Here is a 19,986-nt window from a genome sequence, read left to right on the forward strand (position 1 = left end):
TGTAGTCTTCGCCCCGAGTGAAACCTGTCCGACCCATCCCTTCCTTAATCTGATCTGATCAGTCACTCTAAGGTGTGTCTCCTGTAGCATTACCACGTTCGCCTTCAGTCCTCTCAAATGTGCGAACACGCATGCTTCTTAACCGACCCATTTAGCCCTCTTACATTCCATGTGATCAGCTAGCCGCTTCTCATCGATGCCCCCCGCCGATCAGTCATCACCTTTCTTTGGTCAGTCTCCAGCCTGCGCCCCACGCATCCGCCGGCCCGCCCCCCCCCCCCCCCCCCCCGATCAGTCATCACCTTTCTTTGGTCAGTCTCCAGCCTGCGCCCCACGCATCCGCCGGCCCGCCCCCAGACAACCTCCGTCCCCGACCTCCTTTCTGTCCCACAGGGAAAGTTCCTCCCCCGTCAGCAGAACATTTCCTCTCCCTCCCCCTAGTAACAGCATTATGTAAACCGACCCCTTCGACAAGCATAACATCTGCCCAACCCCCACTGCGCTTACGCGAGCTAGCCCGCCCAACTAGGTTGGTGACCCTCACCCATGGCACCAGACATTCTCCCACCTCTTGTTCCCTCCCAACCCTCCCCCCACTCAGACACACATATCCAAAAGAAAAGCAGTCCCAACACAACTGCCCTAAAAAAAGAAAAAAAAATACATGATGAACAAAGAAACGATCAAACAGAAGATCCAGCATCTAACAAACACACCTCCATCCCCCATCAGTGCAAATGTAAACTTTAACTTACTCAGCTCTGCAACAGGCCCCAAATCAAAACAGAAGGCATTACAAATAACGTCTCAAAAAAAGAAAAACAAGAAACTTTTTCAACGTGAGCACTGCAGCAAAGTTCAAAGTCCTCAGTCCGCCACCAGTCCTTTCCTTCGAGCAAAGTCCATTGCTTCCTCGGGTGACTCAAAACAAAAATGTTGCTCCTCATACGCGACTCAGAGACAGGCCGGATACAGCAGTCCAAACTTTAACTTTTTGTTAGAAAGGGTCGCCTTTGTCTGATTGAACCCCGCTCTTTTCCTGGCCACCTCCGCACTCAGATCTTGATAGATCTGCAGGATACTGTTCTCCCATTTACAATTCCGTGTCTGCCTGGCCCACCGTCAAATACGCTCCTTGTCCAAGTACCTGTGGAATCTCACCACCATTGCGCTCAGGGAGTCCCCCACTCGTGGCTTCCCCGCGAGCACTCTGTGAGCCCTGTCTACCTCCAAGGGTCGGGAGAATGTCCCATCCCCCAGCCACTTCTTGAACATGCCCGCTATGTATGCCCCAGCGTCCGCTCCTTCAGACCCCTCTGGGAGACCGATGGTCCTCAGGTTCTGTCGGCGGGACCTAGTCTCTAGGTCCTCCACCTTCTCTAGGAGCCTTTTCTGCTGGTCTCTCAGCATCCCCACCTCCAACTCCACCGCAGTTTGATGTTCCTCCTGCTCAGCCAGCGCCTTCTCTACTTTCTGGATCTTGGGCATCCAGTCTAAGTTCCAGCCGCGCAATCGATTCTTTAATCGGGTCCAAGCATTTCTGCTTCTGCTTGACGAAGCCCTCCTGAATAAACTGCATCAGCTGCTCCGTTGACCGCTGGGTCGACAAACCAGGACTCCAGTCATCCGCCATGCTTTCTCCCGCTGTAGCTTCAGCCCAAGCCTTCTCTGTTTGTCTATTTCTTCCTTTGCGAGCACTTCTAGTCTGCCTCTCCATGCACCGATGTAGGAATCCACTCCACAATTGCCTCTACCATCAATTTACCAAATCAAGTCCGATAAAAAAATCGGGGGGAAAGGTCCAAAGGTCCGACCTGAGCGGGAGCCATCAAATGTGCGACCTACTCCTTCATAGCCGCCACCGGAAGTCCGTCTTCTGGAAATCTAAGTACAGTACATTCACCAGTTTCCCTTCATCCACCACACGTGACTCCTTCAAAGAACTCCAATAAATTGGTTGAACATGATTTCCCATTCCCAAAACCATGCTGACTGCCTAGAAAAAGTAGTCAGATTTTTAAAGTTTCAGGTAGAAGTTGAAAGTTTTAACCCCATCTTCACAAGGGCCTCGTAGCTATCCCCTGCCATTATATGGTCATAATTCCACTGAGAAGGCCAACAGCCAAACTTTGAGCATTTTATTCTTAAGAAGGCCTCTGTACAACTAAGTGTTCCAACAAATATCTTCTGATCCAATTGAACCAGTTGGATGGAGCTCCATTGAACTATCCGTTGAGATAAAAGTGTCACGTACAACAGAGTAGGAGTATGTAACGAGATTGCTGGATAAATATGCAGCTATGAAGGCATTGTTGATCATTCATGTACAGGCTGAATATATTAAATATTCCAAGGGACATAGTAGTTCTAATATCACTGGGCAAAAAGGGTTAATGTTGTCTGGAGTCCAGAGCAAAAATGGAGCTGGAGATGCGAAGATTGCTTCTATCTTTGGAGATTATAATAGCAATCTTTATTGTCATAAGTAGGCTTACATTAATACTGCAATGAAGTTACTGTGAAACGGTAAATGCTCAGGAAGCATTTATGCATAAGTTTTCCTCCAAAGATTAAATAAATAAAAAGGATTGAAGTCATGACAGGGTAGGTGGTACATGGTTTATGGCAGAAACAAGCTTGTTGGGTTCAAATCATCTTCCCTCATTGCATGTTCATAGGGAGGTTCTACATTAGATTTTTAAAAAGCAATACCTTCATAATTTCCTTCTTCATTGAATTTCAGCAGAAATGTAAATGGCTGCTCAGGATTTTTATAGTTGATGTTTCTGAAGATGAATTGCAGTTGTTCCCCTTTTGAAGAACCATAAAATTAGTTTCATGCCACAAAACGCAAATAAGTAGATCACAAAGAACTCAAAATTAAATCCAAAGATTCACACCTTACTTTTTATAAGCAACAAAATTGATCTTGGATTGTTATTTTGTGACTTGCTTTGCACAATACAACTGTATTTAACTTGATGCATACAACGTTGTTAGAATTTCAATCTCAGCATTAAGGTTAATTTCATCTGGACAATTCAGATAGTCATTTCTTTTTTAAATTATGTATTCATAGTCAATTTTTACTTTAAAGGTCAGATTCCTTGGGGCAGCACGTAGTGCAGTGGTTAGCATAGTGGGACTATGGTGCTGAGGACCCGAGTTTGAATCCCGGCCCTGAGTCACTGCCTGTGTGGAGTTTGCACAGTCTCCTCGTGTCTGCATGGGTTTCACCCCCACAACCCAAAGATGTACAGGTTAGGTGGAAAGCCCACTTAATTGCCCCTTAATTGGGAAAAAAAATAATTAGGTGCTCTAAATTTATTTAAAAAAAGGTCATTCCCAAGTTGGAAAACTAGCATGGACTAAGTTAGACTAAACTAAATGTGTGAAGTAGAAAACAGTGTATCGAAACAGATACTGAAGATATTAAAAGTATTTGCACACAGTATTAAACGACTGCTAACTTTGCAACTTTTATAAAAAGAAATTCTTTGTTCTTACTTACCCTGCACCTTCCGAATTTCCAGTCTCATCCGCTTTTTAAACATTTCTGCAGACTTATTTAATTCCTTCAACTTTGCTTTATTTTCTTGTTGTTGTGTAGAAATTACTGGTTATGGAAGAAGAACGAATTACTTTCATGGTTGAAAAACCCATCAATTTCTTTATTTAAAATATTTTTTATTCTCCTTTTTCACATTTTCTCCCAAATTTATACCCACCAACAATAAATAATAATCAGTAACGAATATGTCAATCCCCATATCAATAACAATGATCCCATCCTCCCACCAAACCCCAAACATTAGCCCGCATGTTCACATAAACAAATGACAAAAAGGAATTAGAGATCACCCATAGTCGCTATTAACACACACAGCCCCCTTCCACCCCACCCTCCCGCCCCAACTAATGTTCGATGTTATCCAGTTCTTGAAAGTGCATAATGAATAATGCCCATGAATTGTAGAACCCCTCTGTCCTTCCACTCAGTTCAAACTTAACCTTCTCCAGAGTCAAGAATTCCAACAGGTCACCCCCCCACGCCAGGGCACAGGGTGGAGAGGTTGCTCTCCAGCCTATCAGGATCCACCTTCGGGCGGTCAACGAGACGAAGGCTACAAGATCTGCCTCCGGATCCGTTTCCAACCCTGGCTGGTCCGACACCCTGAATATGGCCTCCCGGGGGCCCGGGTCCAGTTTCACGAGCACCACTTTAGAAATTACCCTCAAAACCTCCTTCCAGTAATCCTCTAGCTTTGGACAGGACCAAAACATATGAACGTGATTAGCGGAGCCCCCCCCCGCAACGTTCACACACATCTTCTACACCTTCAAAGAATCGGCTCATCCTCACCCTCGTGAGGTATGCTCTGTATACCACCTTCAGCTGTATCAGCCCCAACCTCGCACATGAGGTGGAGGTATTTACTCTCTGGAGCACCTCACACCAGAACCCCTCCTCCATATCCTCTCCCAACTCTTCCTCCCACTTTGCTTTGATCCCTTCCAGTGGTGCCTTCTCCACTTCCAAAATAGCTCCATAAACTGCCAACACTAAGCCCTTCTCCAGTCCCCCTGTCGTCAGCACCTCCTCCAGCAATGTGGAGGCCGTCTCCACCGGGAAGCTCTGTATCCCCTTTCTGGCGAAATCTCGATCCTGCATGTATCTAAATATTTCCCCCTGCTCCAGCCCATACTTCGATTCCAGCTCCTTCAATCCTGAAAATCAATCCCTCAGAAACAAATCTTTTAGTGTCTTAATCCCCTTCTCCTCCCATTTCCAAAAATTTCCATCCCACTTCCCTGGCTCAAATCTGCGGTTCCCCCGAATCAGCATTTCCCTTGACCCTGCCCCAAACCTGAAGTGTTGGCGAAACTGCCTCCAAATTCTCAATAAAGTTATTATTACTGGATTCCCTGAAGATTTCTCCGGGGCCATCGGGCGCAGCACTGTTGCTAGTGCTTTCAATCCCGACCCCCTGCACAAACTCTCCTCCATTCTGACCAACTGGGAATCAACCCCTCTGACCCAGCTCCGCACCTTCTCACATTCGCGCCCAGTAGTAATACATCAGGTTTGGAAGACCCAAACCCCTTGCCTGCCTTCCCCTCTGTAGCAGCACCTTTCTAACTCTGGCCACCTTCCCATCCCATATGAACCAAGTAACCCTTCCCTCAAGCTCTCTGAAGACAACCTTTGGCACGAAAATCGGCAGGCATTGAAAAATAAACAGAAGTTGCTGCAGCACGTTCATTTTAACCGCCTGTACCCGACCCGCCAGTAAAACCCACCAATTTTAAAGAGTAGTTCCAATTATTTATGACTTATTAGAATAAAGAACAAATTTCACAAAACCCACATTAATCAACAATATCTAAGGAAGGATATACTTGCTTTGGAGACAGTACTGTGAATTCACACTAGTGTGGTTCCTGGGTTGTCCTACATTGACAGCTTGAGTAAATTGGACTTATGCTCTCTGGCTTTTAGAAGGTGAGACATGATTTTATTGAAACATATGAGATTCTGAAGGGGTTAGACAGGGCAGACACAGTTTGGTTCCACTGGCGGAGAAATTACTTTGCTCAAACAATTATGAGTCTTTGGAATTCACTACTCTAGGGATGTGGATATTCCATCGTTGAATATATTTAAGGCTGATAACTCTCAAGTAATCAAGGGATATAGGAAGAAGGTAGGAAAATGTAGTTACGGCCAATGGTCAGCCATGATTGTATTGAATAGTGGAGCAGGCTTGGGGGGGGGGGGGGGGGGGGGGGGGGGGGGGCACAAGGTCTACTGCTCCCATTTCTCATGTTTTTATAAAAGGTAGTCAGGTTACCCTTTCTTTCCCCTGAACAAATCCCATTATACATACATTCCTGTTTTGTGTGAAGTCCTTCTTTCAGCTTCTTAATCTTTTCTAACATTTCCTGCTTTTGTCTTTCCATATTTTCAAAATTTTTGTTCACACTCTGCATCTTTAAGCACGTTTGTTCGAGGAATGCAATCTGCTCAGCAACAGCTGCAAGGAAAGTGACATTCCCAATTAGTGATGTGTTGTTTCAGTTGAAGAACAAAACTGGAGTAAAGTAGTATATTAGCAAATACCCTTTTTGGTTAATTGGATCCTTTCACACATCTGTTTCTCCTCTTCATATATTTCCAAGCATTTGCCTGTAAAATAATTAACAATTATGGTAGTTCTCTAAAGATGATAGCAAATTAATTCTTAGAAATTAGCCATTTGAAAATGATACTTAATACTATACTAAGGTGCCAGTACCTCATATTAGAACAAAGTGTTTAAATATTGAAAAATGAACCCAATCTGAGTTTTTGACAGAGTACTTCCCAACTTAACATTTGAAATCTTGCATGTGGTAATGGAGTGTAATATTAGATACATGAACATTGGGGCGGCACGGTGGTGCAGTGGTTAGCACTGCTGCCTCATGGCACCGAGTCACTGTCCGTGTCGAGTTTGCACAGGCACATTCTCCCCTTATGAGGGATAGAAATGGCAAGATTAGGGAACCATGGATGACGGGTGGAATTGTGAGACTAGCTAAAATGAAAAAGGAAGCATACATAGGATCGAGGCAACTTAAAACTGATGAAGCTTTGGAGGAATATCGGGGAAGTAGGACAAATCTCAAACGCGCAATAAAGAGGGCTAAAAGGGGTCATGAAATATATTTGGCTAACAGGGTTAAGGAAAATCCCAAAGCCTTTTATTCGTGTATATAAGGAGCAAGAGGGTAACTAGAAAAAGGATTGGCCCACTCAAAGACAAAAGAGGGAATTTATGCGTGGAGTCAGAGGAAATGGGTGAGATTCTTAATGAGTACTTTCCATCGGTATTCACCAAGGAGAGGGACATGACGGATGTTGAGGCTAGGGATGGATGTTTAAATACTCTAGGTCAAGTCGGCATAAGGAAGGGGGAAGTTTTGGGTATTCTAAAAGGCATTAAGATGGACAAGTCCCCAGAACTGGATGGGATCTATCCCAGGTTACTGAGGGAAGTGAGGGACGAAATAGCTGGGGCCTTAACAGATATCTTTGCAACATCCTTGAGCACGGGTGAGGTCCCGGAGGACTGGAGAATTGCTAATGTTGTCCCTTTGTTTAAGAAGGGTAGCTAGGATAATCCAGGGGGTTATAGACCTGTGAGCTTGACGTCAGTGGCAGGCAAACTGTTGGAGAAGATACTGAGGGATAGGATCTATTCACATTTGGAAGAAAATAGAGCATGGTTTTGTGCAGGGAAGGTCATGTCTAACAAACCTAATAGAATTATTTGAGGAAGTGACAAAGTTAATTGATGAGGGAAGGGCTGTAGATGTCATATACATGGACTTCAGTAAGGCGTTTGATAAAGTTTCCCATGGCAGGTTGATGGAAAAAGTGAAGTTGTATGAGGTTCAGGGTCTACGAGCTAGATGGATAAAGAACTGGCTGGGCAACAGGAGACAGAGTAGTGGTGGAAGGGAGTGTCTCAAAATGGAGAAAGGTGACTAGTGGTGTTCCACAGGGATCCGTGCTCGGACCACTGTTTTTTGTGATATACATAAATGATCTGGACGAAGGCATACGTGGTCTGATTAGCAAGTTTGCAGATGATACTAAGATTGGTGGAGTTGCAGATAGCGAGGTGGACTGTCAGAGAATACAGCAAAATATACCGTATATACTCGCGTAACATGCGACTTTTGAGCACCTAATTTGAAGCCTAAATTTCGGGGGTCGCATGATACGCGAGGTACAAAAATCGCAGGTGTGAAATGCTGGCCAAGATAAGTCACATAGCATCCAGCTGGCTTTACTAGGGTCGTTCAGCCACTTGCCGTTTCCATTCATAAAAACATGAATGGAAACGTCAAGTGGCTGAACATCTTCCCATCAGAATGCTGTGGTCAAAATCTGAAGAGTAGTATTCTGATGGGAAGATGGGAAGAGTGGATTCTGCTGTGAAAGCTGTTCGCGATTCGAACAGCTTTCCAGCTGGCTTTACTAGCGTCGTTCAGCCACTTGCCGTTTCCATTCATAAAAACATGAATGGAAACGTCAAGTGGCTGAACATCTTCCCATCAGAATACTACTCTTCAGATTTTGACCACAGCATTCTGATGGGAAGATGTTCAGCCACTTGACATTTCCATTCATGTTTTTATGAATGGAAACGGCAAGTGGCTGAACGACGCTAGTAAAGCCAGCTGGAAAGCTGTTTGAATCGCGAACAGCTTTCACAGCAGAATCCACTCTGCAGAAACCACACACAATGATACAATTTGGAAGTTTTAGTTTCCAAAATTAATTTCCAAAAAAGTGACTCGCATGATACATGAGGTATACCATAAAATCATGTTTTGGGGACGAAAATTTAGGGGTCGCATGATACGCGAGATTGAATGATACGCGAGTATATACGGTAGATAGATTGGAGAGTTGGGCAGAGAAATGGCAGATGGAGTTCAATCCAGGCAAATGCGAGGTGATGCATTTTGGTAAATCTAATTCAAGAGCTGACTATATGGTCAATGGAAGAGTCCTGGGGAAAACTGATGTACAGAGAGATCTGGGAGTTCAGGTCCATTGTACCCTGAAGGTGGCAACGCAGGTCGATAGAGTGGTCAAGAAGGCATACAACATGCTTGCCTTCATCGGACGGGGTATTGAGTACAAGAGTTGGCAGGTCATGTTACAGTTGTATAGGACTTTGGTTGGCCACATTTGGAATACTGCGTGCAGTTCTGGTCGCCACATTACCAGAAGGATGTGGATGCTTTAGAGAGGGTTCACCAGGATGTTGCCTAGTATTGAGGGTGCTAGCTATGAAGAAAGGTTGAGTAGATTAGGATTGTTTTAGTTGGAAAGACGGAGGTTGAGGGGGGACCTGATTGAGGTCTACAAAATTATGAGGTATGGACAGGGTGGATAGCAACAAGCTTTTTACAAGAGTGGGGGTGTCAATTACAAGGGGTCACAATTTCAAGGTGAGAGGGGGAACGTTTAAGGGAGATGTGCGTGGAAAGTTTTTTACGCAAAGGGTGGTGGGGGCCTGGAACGCTTTGCCTGCGGAGGTGGTAGAGGCGGGCACGATAGCATCATTTAAGATGCATCTGGACAGATATATGAACGGGCGGGGAACAGAGGGAAGTAGATCCTTGGAAAATAGGCGACAGGTTTAGATAAAGGATCTGGATCGGCGCAGGCTGGGAGGGCCGAAGAGCCTGTTCCTGTGCTGTAATTTTTCTTTGTTCTTTGTTCTTATCTGCGTGGGACTCAACCCAAAGATGTGCAGGGTAGATGGATTGGCAATGCTAAATTGTCCCTTATTGGCAATTTGTTTTTAAAGATAAATGAACATTTAAAATATACATTTAGCAGGAGATGCTTTAAAATCAGCAAACTATGCAAGTACACATACACACAAGATAACTGCAGATTGAAAACCATTGTAACTCCTTATTTACTATTATATTGTTTTTATGCATATTACAAGATATTCAAAAGGCACTCAAGTACAGTGACCAATCTCAATAATGGTTAATGTTGGCCACTAAAATTATTTGCTGAACCAACAACATTTATTTTTATGAAACAAGTTAATTGAAAATCGAATCAGAAATATGAGTCATCAGACACAGAATGCATAAAACAATTTTTTTTTCTCACACCATTATATTTACAATCTCAATCCTTGACCCCCCCCCCCCCCCTCCCCCCACCCCCCATGTTCTTCCTTATCAAGATGTTGCCACTTAGTGGTATCATACACAGATCGGATCAGTTTCCACATGTACATCTTTAACATACAGCTCTACATCTCCACCACCTCAATAGCTGTGGTGCTACCAAACTGCTTACTCGTTATCCAATCTTTGATGAACTCATGAGGTCCTCCAGCTAAATATTGGAAAGGCCAAAGGTGTCAATTTTAGCTCCCAACACAAATGCCATAACCTTCACCAATAACTCTGCCACCCTCCCTCCCAGCCCAAATCCCTCACCTACAGACTCAGGCTGGATCAAAATGTTTGTAACATCAGTTCCTGCTCAACTTCAATAGCATCTTCAAGTTTATGAAAGACTACGATCAGATTAACATTGAAAATTTAAGGAACAAAAATCAGAAAAAGAATGAGGGGAAGTTAGGAATTTCATTACAGATAAGAATTTGAAATTTTCTACCTTTCTTTCTACAGCAGACTCTATAAATTCTTTAAAACACAAAAAACAGATTTGTAAGGAACATAAACACTACTTTTAAAGTGTATACAACACTATTCACATTTATATCAGTTATCTTCACAACATTTGTAATTACTCAGCTTAATTTTCATATATAGTAAATAAAATTACGAACTATAGACTGTACCTTTTGTGATTTTTAAAGATTCTTTGTACTTCTGTTTAAATCCTGCTGGATTATAATTTTCCCACAAACTCAAAAATTTGATCCTGGTTTCATTTAGCTTTTCATTTAACTGACATTGTGCATCTTCTTTGAAGATATCCATTGATCTATAGCAAATTATTCAGTGTTAAAATGCTTCACAACAGTACAAAAGGGAATTAAACAATTGGTAGTGTCCAGTACATTAAGATATGCAGAATTAGTTATCAGATCACTCACCATATCACAATAACCTGTGGCATTAATAACATTGGTATTGATATGCTTTGAAAGTCCATTAAAGTCTTAATCTGGGAAAGGATAAGTAGTGTAGCTACACAGAACACAATTTGTGACTGAGCATTAAAAAAGGATAATTAACATATATCACAGGTGGAAAAAGTTCAATGAGGGGTGGCTATTCCATACATTTGTAGTGAGGTGATGAATGGTACTGAACAGAAATGGGGAAACACACTTTCTTAAAACTGTACATTTCATAAAATGATTTTCTCTAGGTGTTCAGCTGGAGTAGTATGAGATTAACCATAACACTGTGAACCAGTCCTGTGAAAAAAAATACATTTTGTGATTCCTTGCTTTGTATCATTTATGCAAAAGACTCACATGGAAACCGGACATATTTTGCTGGGATAGGCATGAAAGATCCAACAACAAAGAGCTAAAAATTAGGGGGGGGGGGGGGGGGGGGGGGGAGAAGAGAGAGAGAGAGAGGGAGAGAGAGCTACCCTTATGCAAGTGGAGATTTCAAATGATGGTTACTGTGCATGTTCAAACTAAAAGATGAGGGATCATTCCTGGACAAGTGAGAAGACCATGAGATGTAGGAGCAGAATTAGGCCATTCAGCCCATCGGGTTTGCTCCACCATTCAGTGAGATCATGGCTGATCTGACGTGACAATCCTCAACTTTCCCACCTTGTCCCCATAACCCTTGATCCCTTACTGATTAAAAATCTCCAGCACTGAACATACTTAATGGCCCAGCCTATATGGTAAAGAATTCCAGGTTCACTACCTTCAGAGAAGAAATTCCTTCTCATCTGTCTTAAATGGGCACCCCTTATTCTGCGATTATGCCCTCTGGTCCAAGTCTCTCCCAAAAGAGTAAACATCCTGTGCCCTGTCGAGGCTCCTGAGAATCATATTTGTCTCAATAAGGTCACCTCTCATTCTTCTAAACTCCAATGAGTACTAGCCCAACATACTCCATAAGAAAATCCGTCCATGATAAAGAGAAGATCTTGTGGTGGGCCAGGCAGAAGAGGAGGTTTATCTGGGAAGGTAATGAGCTCTTGGTACATCAAGACCTGAGCGTGGAACTGGCTAAGAGGAGAGCTGGGTTCAACCGAGTCAAGGCTGCCCTCTTCAAGAAGGGAGTGACGTTCGGGATGCTGTACCCGGTCCAGCGCTGGGTGACTTACAATGGCCGTGAGCATTATTTTGGGACATTAAAGGAGGCACCAGAGTTTTTGAGAGACAATAAACTGGCAGGACGTGGGGAGGACATTGAATTGGAAGAAGTGCGAGGAGAGGTTGGTTCTCTCTGCCCTTCTTTCTGTTGTTTTTGGGTGATGGTTAGGGGAGAACCTCTTCTTTGAGACTTTTTTGTGTGGCGTTCTGTAATGGGATGCTGGAGGAACGAGGAGGATGAGTGCACCTTTTTCTTATTTTATTGTTTGCACCATGGAAGTGTGCGAGCGGGGGTGAGGAAATCAGTGGGGGATAGGATGTTTGGCGCCATGGGCAGGGGCTTCCAGGCTAGCTAGGCAGGCTAGTTAGTGGGAGCATGATGGGGGTGAGCAGGTGGTTAGAATGATAGAGGGAGATGGGATTGCTGTTTTGTTTAGGGGAGAAGGGAGTGCTGATAAAAGGTGAGGGTGTTGTGTGTAATGGGGAAGGAGGTGGTGCAGTTTGAGGATACTTTTGTGGGGGCAGCTTTTCAAGTTTAGAGGAATAGGAAGAGGAGTATGAGCTGCCAGATATAATGGGTTTCGGTACTTACACGTGCGGAATTATGTGAGGAAGCAGGTGCTGTCCTTGCCCGACCTGCCACCCCGGGGCTACAAGGCAAGGTGGTACTGAAAGGAGTAGGTGAGAATGAAATGAAAATGAATGAAAATGAAAATCGCTTATTGTCACGAGTAGGCTTCAATGAAGTTACTGTGAAAAGCCCCTAGTCGCCACATTCCGGCGCCTGTCCGGGGAGGCTGGTACGGGAATCGAACCGTGCTGCTGGCCTGCTTGGTCTGCTTTAAAAGCCAGCGATTTAGCCTGGTGAGCTAAACCAGCCCCGAGGTATCCGAGATTTACAAGGAGTTAATGAGCCTCGATAGGGGACGTTAATCTGAATTGGGAGAAGGAGCTAGGAGGGGAAATGGAGGGTTGTGGGAGGAGGCTTTGAGGAGGGTGAACGCATCTTCCTTGTGTGCTAGGCTTAGCCTTATTCAATTCAGAGTAGTGCATAGGGTCCATTTGACGGTGGCCAGGATGATCAGGTTCTTTGAGGAGGTGGAGGACAGATGTGAATGGTGCCAGGGAGGCCTGCGATCCATGTTCACATGTTTTTGGAATGTCCGAAGCTGAAGGGGTACTGGCAGGGATTCGCTGAGGTACAGAGTAAAGGTGACCTCCGAGTCCAGAAGTGCCGATTATCTAGAGTGTCGGAAGACCCGGGAGTCCACGGGCGAGATAGGCCAACGCCTTGGCCTATGTCTCCCTAGTAGCCTGGAGGCGGATTTTGTTGGAGTAGAGAGACTTGGAGCCGCTGAAGCCAGGGGTGTGGGTGAGCGACCTGGCGGAGTTCCTTAGGCTGGAATAAATTAAGTTCACTTTGAGGGGGTCAGTGGATGGGTTGCCCGGAGATGCAAGCCGTTTATTGACTTCTTCAAGAACGGTTAAGATGTCAGCGGAGGGGAGGGGCGGGCGAGTGTTATTTATTTGTTATGAGATTTCCTGTTTGTTCTTGCTTTGATTGTGTTTACTGTATATATAAATGCCTTAATAAAAATATTTTTAAAAAAAGAAAATCCGTCCATACTCAGGATCAACCAATTGAATCTTCTCTAGACTGCCGTACATCTTTCCTTAAATAAGGGAACCAAAACTGTTCACAGTATTCCAGGCGTGGTCTAACCAGTGCCCTAAATAGTTTTAGCAAGACTTCTCCATTCAGATAGTCCATTCCCTTTGAAATAAAGGCCAGCATTCCATTTGCCTTCCCTCTGAGCTTGCAATTTATGATGTGGAGATGCCGGCGTTGGACTGGGGTGAACACAGTAAGAAGTCTTACAACACCAGGTTAAAGTCCAACAAATTTGTTTGGAATTACTAGCTTTCAGAGCACAGCTCCTTCATCAGTTGAGTGAAGAGATGGGTTCTACAAACACATATATAGGCAAAGTCAATGATGCAAGATGATACTTTGAATGCGAGTCTTTGCAGGTAATTATGTCTTTACATGTCCTGACGGTGCGACTGGAGAGAGGGATAATCACAGGCTAAAGAGGTGTGAATTGTCTCAAGCCAGGACAGTTGGTAGGATTTTGCAAGTCCAGGCCAGATGGGGGGGGGGGGGGGGGGGGTGAATGTAGTACATGAATCCAATGTCCCGGTTGAGGCCGCACTCATGCATGCAAAACTTGGCTATCAGTTTCTGCTCAGTGATTCTGCGTTGTCACGAGTTCTGAAGGCCACCTTGGAGAATTTGTACACCAAGATCAGAGGCTAAATGCCTTTGACTGTTTCCTGACTGGAAGGGAATATTCCTGCCTGGTGATTGTGGATTTCATAGCACAGCATTTGGAAAGCAGTAGTGCAATCAAAGTCAGCATGGATTTACAAAAGGAAAATCATGTTTGACAAATCTACTATTGCGCACAATTCTGGTCGCCACACTACCAGAAGGGTGTAGAGCCTTTGGAGAGGGTGCAGAGGATTTACCAGGATGTTGCCTCGTCTGGAGGGTGTTAGCTATGCAGACAGGCTGAACAGACTTGGGCTGTTTTCATTAGAACAACGGAGGGTAAGGGGTGACCTGATAAGAGATCTACAAGATTGTGATGGGCATGGATAGAGAGTATGGGCAGGCACTCTTTACCAGGTGGAGGGTCAGTCACTCGGGGGCATAGATTTAAGGTCCTTGGGGCAAAGTTTAAAGGAGATGTGCGAGGCAGGTTTTTTTTACACTGAGGGCGGTGAGTGCCTGGAACACGTTGCCACGGGAGGTTGTGGAAGCAGATACATTAACGGTGTTCAAAAGATATCTCGACAAAGACATGGATAGGATGGGTATGGAGGGATAAGGCAGTAGGAAGTGCTGAGGGTTTTGGCCATGGGTGGTATCCTGACTGGTACAGGCTTGGGAGGGCTGAAGGATCTGTTCCTGTGTTGTATTGTTCTTTGTACTAGAATCCTTTGAAGATGTAACTAGTAGAGTTGACCTGGGAAAATCGGTGGATGTGGTTTAGTTAGACTACTTTCAGAAGGCTTTTGACAAGGTCTCACGTAGGAGATTAATATGTAGAATTAAAGCACATGGGATTATGGATAGTGGCTTTAAATGGATACAAAGCTGGTTAGCAAACAGGAAGCAAAAAGTTGGAATAAATGGGTATTTTTCTGATTGGCAGGCAGCGATTAGTGGGGTACCACAGAGATATATGCTATGACCCCAACTGCTCACATTATATATTAATGATTTGGGCGAGGGAACTCAAGGTGTTATTTTCCAAATTTGCAGATGATACTAAATTGGGTGGGAGGGGAACTGTGAGTAGGATGCAGAGATGCTTCAGCAGGATTTGGACAGGCTAGTGAGTGGGCATATGCATGACAGATGCAGTATAATGTGGATAAATGTGAGGTTATCTGTTCGGTAGCAAAAATAGGAAGGCAGATTATTATTTGAATGGGTGTAAATTGAGAGGTGGATACTCAGTGAGACCTTGGGTGTCCTCATGCATCAATCGAAAGTAAGCGCGCAGGTACAGCAGGCAGTAAAGAAGACAAATGGTATGTTGACCTTCATAGCGAGAAGATTTGAGTATAGGAATAGAGATGTTTTACTGTATAGGGCTTTGGTGAGGCCACACCTGGTATTGTGTGCAGTTTTGAAGTCCTTATCGGAGGAAAGATATTCTTGCTATGGAGAGTGCAGTGAAGGTTTACCAGGCTGATTCCTGGGTTGGCGGGACTGACGTATGAGGAGAGACTAAGTTAGTTCGCAGTATACACATTGGAGTTTAGAAGGGTGAGAGGGGATCTCATAGAAACTTACAAAATTCTAACAGGTTTAGAGAGGGTATTCAGAAAGGGGTGGCATGGTAGCACAGTGGTTATCACTGTTGCCTCACAGCACCACAGATCAGGGTTCAACACCAGCCTTAGGTCACTATTGGTGTGGAGTTTGTACACTTTCCCTTGTCTGCGTGGGTTTCCTCCAGGTGCTCCGGTTTCCTCCTACAGTCCAAAGTGTACAGGGTAGGAGAATTTTAAAATTGCCCCTCAAGTGTCCAGGGATGTGAAGGTTAGGTTATGGAGTTTCAGGGATAGCGTGGGACATGGATCAGTGCAGATCCAATGGGCCAAATGACCTCTTTCTGCACTGTAGGGATTCTCTGTTCCACATCATGTGAAGTCCAAAACTAGGGGTCATAGCTTGAGGATAAAGGGTAAACCTTTTAGGACTGAGGCGAGGAGAAATTTCTTCACCCAGAGTGGTGAGTCTATGGAGTCCACTGCCACAGAAAGTTGTTGAGGCCAAAACAGTGTAATTTCAACAAGGAATTAGATATAGCTCTTGAGGCTAATGGGATATGGGGGCAAGACATGATCGGGGTGTTGAACTTGATCAGCCATGATCATAATGAATAACGAGCAGGCTTAAAGGACGAATGGCCTCCTCCTGCTTTGATTTTCTATGATGTGGAGATGCCGCCGTTGGACTGGGGTGGGAACAGTAAGAAGTCTTACAACACCAGATTAAAGTCCAATAGGTTGGTTTGGAATCACTAGCTTTCGGAGCACTGCTGCTTCCTCGGTGAATGGAACTGACCTGAGGAAGGAGCTGCACTCCAAAAGCTAGTGATTCCAAACAAACCTGTTGGACATTAACCTGGTATTGTAAGACATCTTACTCGATTTTTTAATGTTCCTTCACCGTCACTGGGTTAAAATCCGGGAGCTCTCTCCCTAAAGGCACGGTGGGTCTACCTACACCCGAGGGACTGGAGCAGCTCGCCACCACCTTCTGGAGGGCAATTAGGGGTGGGCAATAATTTCTGGCCTGGCCAATATCGTCCACATCCTGCTAAAGAATGAATCGGAAAAAAATACTTGGTCAAGAATAAGGGTAGGTTTTGCCACAGCTTCCGAGGTTGCAGTTGCTACCTCCCCGCTCCACCCTCTTCTTCCCGCCATCAGTAATAGAGCTAAGCGATCGCACAGCCAGGCGATGAGCTCTGAGCTGTGCAGCGCTGCCAGGCAGTGGGACAATGCAACAACTCACAGGACCGGCTCGCGCTCACCCGCTCCTCGGCGATTCCCCGTCTCGCGCTCTCTTCCCCTTTCAAATTTCAACCGTGGCGCCTCAAGTGGAATGTACCAAGTCTGTGAAAGTTGTCGGGGGGGGGGGGGGGGGCGCTCAATGCGGTCCTGTCTTACTCCCAGTCAAACAAAATACAAGCCATAATGTGGAATTCTAATTAATCTTTAATCAATTGGGCGTTAAACCCTTTCAGGTTTGCACAATGTTTCTGCAAGCCGCAAAATTTCGCGGTGGTACAACCCAGGACCCAGAAAGTAACTGGAGAAAAGCAAATTACTGCGGATGCTGGAAAGTAACATCCGGCAAAGATCAAAGTGTAATGGGAGGAACGCACTGTAAATAGGGGGCGGGGAGGGGGCGTGGCTGGGCCGAGAGGGAAGGGCTGGTGAGCCGGGAGGGAGCGAAAAGGGGCGGGGCAGTGAACAGGGCGGGGCGGGCAGTGAGCGGAAAGGGGCCGGGCAGTGAGCGGAAAGGGGCGGGGCAGTGAGCGGAAAGGGGCGGGGCAGTGAGCGGAAAGAAGCACTGAGCAGAGAGAGTAGGGGCTGGGTGCTGGGACGGCACGGGGCAGTGAGCGAAAAGGGGCGGGGCAGTGAGCGAAAAGGGGCGGGGCAGTGAACAGGGCAGTGAGCGGAAAGAAGCACTGAGCAGGGAGAGGAGGGGCTGGGTGCCGGGAGAGCACGGGGCAGTGAGCCGGGAGTGGGCAGGGCAATGAGCGGAAAGGGGCGAGGCAGTGAGCCGGGAGTGGGCGGGGCAGTGAGCCGGGAGTGGGCGTAGCCGAGTTGACGGCACTCAGTGTCTGGCGTCACCACACCGAGCCCCATCTTCCAGCTGGAAGTAGGCGCCACGCTTTTTAAAACCATTACTGAACAATGGAACTTGTTCAGCAGCCACTTGACTGGAATAAGACATCACATGCGCCCACTGTTGAGTCGCGGCAGCAACACTCGAAAAGACAGATAAGGTAACAGATCTGCACCGGAGAAACTCCTCAAAGACAGGGGCAGAATGGAGAGGTTCTCACCAACATTGAACACTGCACCACTTGCACTGTGAACCTGTGTCTGATGTAGGATTTGTCCATTCTGTTGAGACATCATTCCAGTGAAGAGAAGGTGGAGGCCAGGGGCTGCAGGAAGATGGACAACGTGCTGCAGCTGAGGAAGGGGTGGCATGGGTAGGTGAAGGCCTGCCAACTGGGTGTACCTAGTCAGGATGTCTTGCCTGCAGACACTGCCTCCAAAGATTTTGTGCATCAAAAGAAACTGTCACACCCCTTTGTTACATATTTACTAGTGAGATAGCCGTGTGAGTGGCCACCCAATGGCTGTAAAAGTAATTGTGGCACTGGACATTTTTGCCTCTGGGTGAATCGAAGAATACAATATGAAGATTAGTGGAGTTGTGGATAGTGAGGAGCGTTGTTGTCCACTGCAAAGAGACATTGACAGGGGGAAGTTGCAGATTACAACAGGACATTGACAGGATGCAGAGCTGGGCTGAGAAGTGGCAGACGGAGTTCAACCTTGATAAATGTGAAGTGATGTCAGAAGTAGGTTCTTTACACAGAGTGGTGGGTGTGTGGAATGCAGTCAGCAGAGGTGGTGGAATCAGTCAGTAGGGACATTTAAGCGACTCTTCGGCACATGCACAGCAGTAAATTGAAGGGGTGTAGGTTAGGTTGATCTTAGATTAGGATAAATGGTCGGCACACATTGTGGGCTGAAAGGTTTGTACTGTTCTATGTAAATATAACCTAGTTATGTGTAATGAGGCACCGGAGAGCCACATTGTACTGAAACTGATCAGTTTTGGACTTTATGTAAATGTCAATTTTGAACTATGCACTGTACTTTTAGAAATTTTCAGAATAAAATATATTTTTGGAAGAAAATGGAGTACTCATTTACCAAATGGCAACAAGTGGTTTCTAAATAAGCAATAGCCACCATATCAATGCCACTCCTAACAAGTAATCATGTTCAAAATATTGATCATTAGCTTAAATTGGAAGCAAGTGTTTTAACCACTGGACAGCATTAAAGTTACAAGTCCCTTTTCTCCTGGCAGTGAGGCAGCTTCATGTTTTCCCCCATTCCTTTAATGTTTATTCATATTTGGATAACATATTTGATAAATGCGAAGTGATACATTTTGGTAGATCAAATCAGGGCAAGCATTGGAAAATATACAAAAATCACGGCAATATGTTCATCTTCATCGCCTGTGCCCGACCCACCAGCGACAGAGACCCTCCCACCTTGCCAGATCAGCTTTCACAAAGTACCCACTCTTGTCTGGATTTAATTTGTACCCCGTAAAAAGACATCAACACCCGAAGCACCTCCAATATTTCCCCCATTGACACACTCGGTTCCAACACGTATAACAGCAAATCATCCGCATATATCCACACTATCCCTTTCCAGAACTCCAAACTTCTTAACGCGATGGCCAACAGTTCAATTGCGAGTGCCAACAACAGGGGGGACATAGGACATCCCTGCCTAGTCCCACATTGGAGAGAAAATTATCCCGAGCTGATGTTGGATGGACACTCGCCCTTGGTTCCTTTTACAGTAGCTTTATCCAGTCCATAAATCATGGTCCAATCTCAAACCACTCCAGAACTGCCATCAAGTACCCCCATTTTACCCGGTTAAATGCTTTCTCGGCATCCACTGCCACAACCACCTGTTTCCCTCGCCTCCGTCAGTGCCATAACCACGTTCAATACCCTCCTAATGTTCGAAAATATCTACCTCCGTCTCACAAACCCCGTCTGATCCTCGCTTATCACCAACGGGGAGCACACCTACCTGTCAGTACCTTTGCCATATTCAAAAGTGATATGGGCCTATATGATCCACGTCCGTCAGATCCTTATCTTTCTAAAGCAACAGGGAAATCGATGCCTGCCCCAATGTTTGTGCTAACACCCCCTTCCCAATTGCATCCTCAAACATCGCCACCATCAGGCGTACCAGCCTATCCTTGAATTTTTTTAAT

At 45.3% G+C, this 19,986-nt stretch overlaps 1 protein-coding gene across 4 annotated transcripts in view; it reads right to left on the reverse strand.

Moving 5' to 3' along the window:
- spc25 (SPC25 component of NDC80 kinetochore complex) overlaps positions 1 to 18,833 on the reverse strand; it is a 40,143-nt gene extending 21,310 nt beyond the window's left edge. The window contains exons 1-6 of one of the 4 annotated variants that reach the window (XM_038789759.1): positions 18,002 to 18,833; positions 10,395 to 10,540; positions 6,122 to 6,187; positions 5,889 to 6,035; positions 3,512 to 3,616; positions 2,713 to 2,811 (exon numbers count right to left, since the gene is read on the reverse strand). In XM_038789759.1, the coding sequence (XP_038645687.1) occupies positions 2,713 to 2,811; positions 3,512 to 3,616; positions 5,889 to 6,035; positions 6,122 to 6,187; positions 10,395 to 10,536 (559 nt within the window). In that variant the 5' untranslated portion in view covers positions 10,537 to 10,540; positions 18,002 to 18,833. Of the gene's footprint in view, positions 1 to 2,712; positions 2,812 to 3,511; positions 3,617 to 5,888; positions 6,036 to 6,121; positions 6,188 to 10,394; positions 10,541 to 13,473; positions 13,530 to 16,941; positions 17,085 to 18,001 lie in introns of those variants that run through there. The other 3 variants (XM_038789758.1, XM_038789757.1, XM_038789756.1) reach the window with 3 other exon arrangements.
- Between the last annotated feature and the right edge of the window lie 1,153 nt (positions 18,834 to 19,986).

This window comes from Scyliorhinus canicula, chromosome 2, assembly GCF_902713615.1.
Source record: "Scyliorhinus canicula chromosome 2, sScyCan1.1, whole genome shotgun sequence".
In the NCBI taxonomy this organism is placed as follows: Eukaryota; Metazoa; Chordata; class Chondrichthyes; order Carcharhiniformes; family Scyliorhinidae; genus Scyliorhinus; species Scyliorhinus canicula.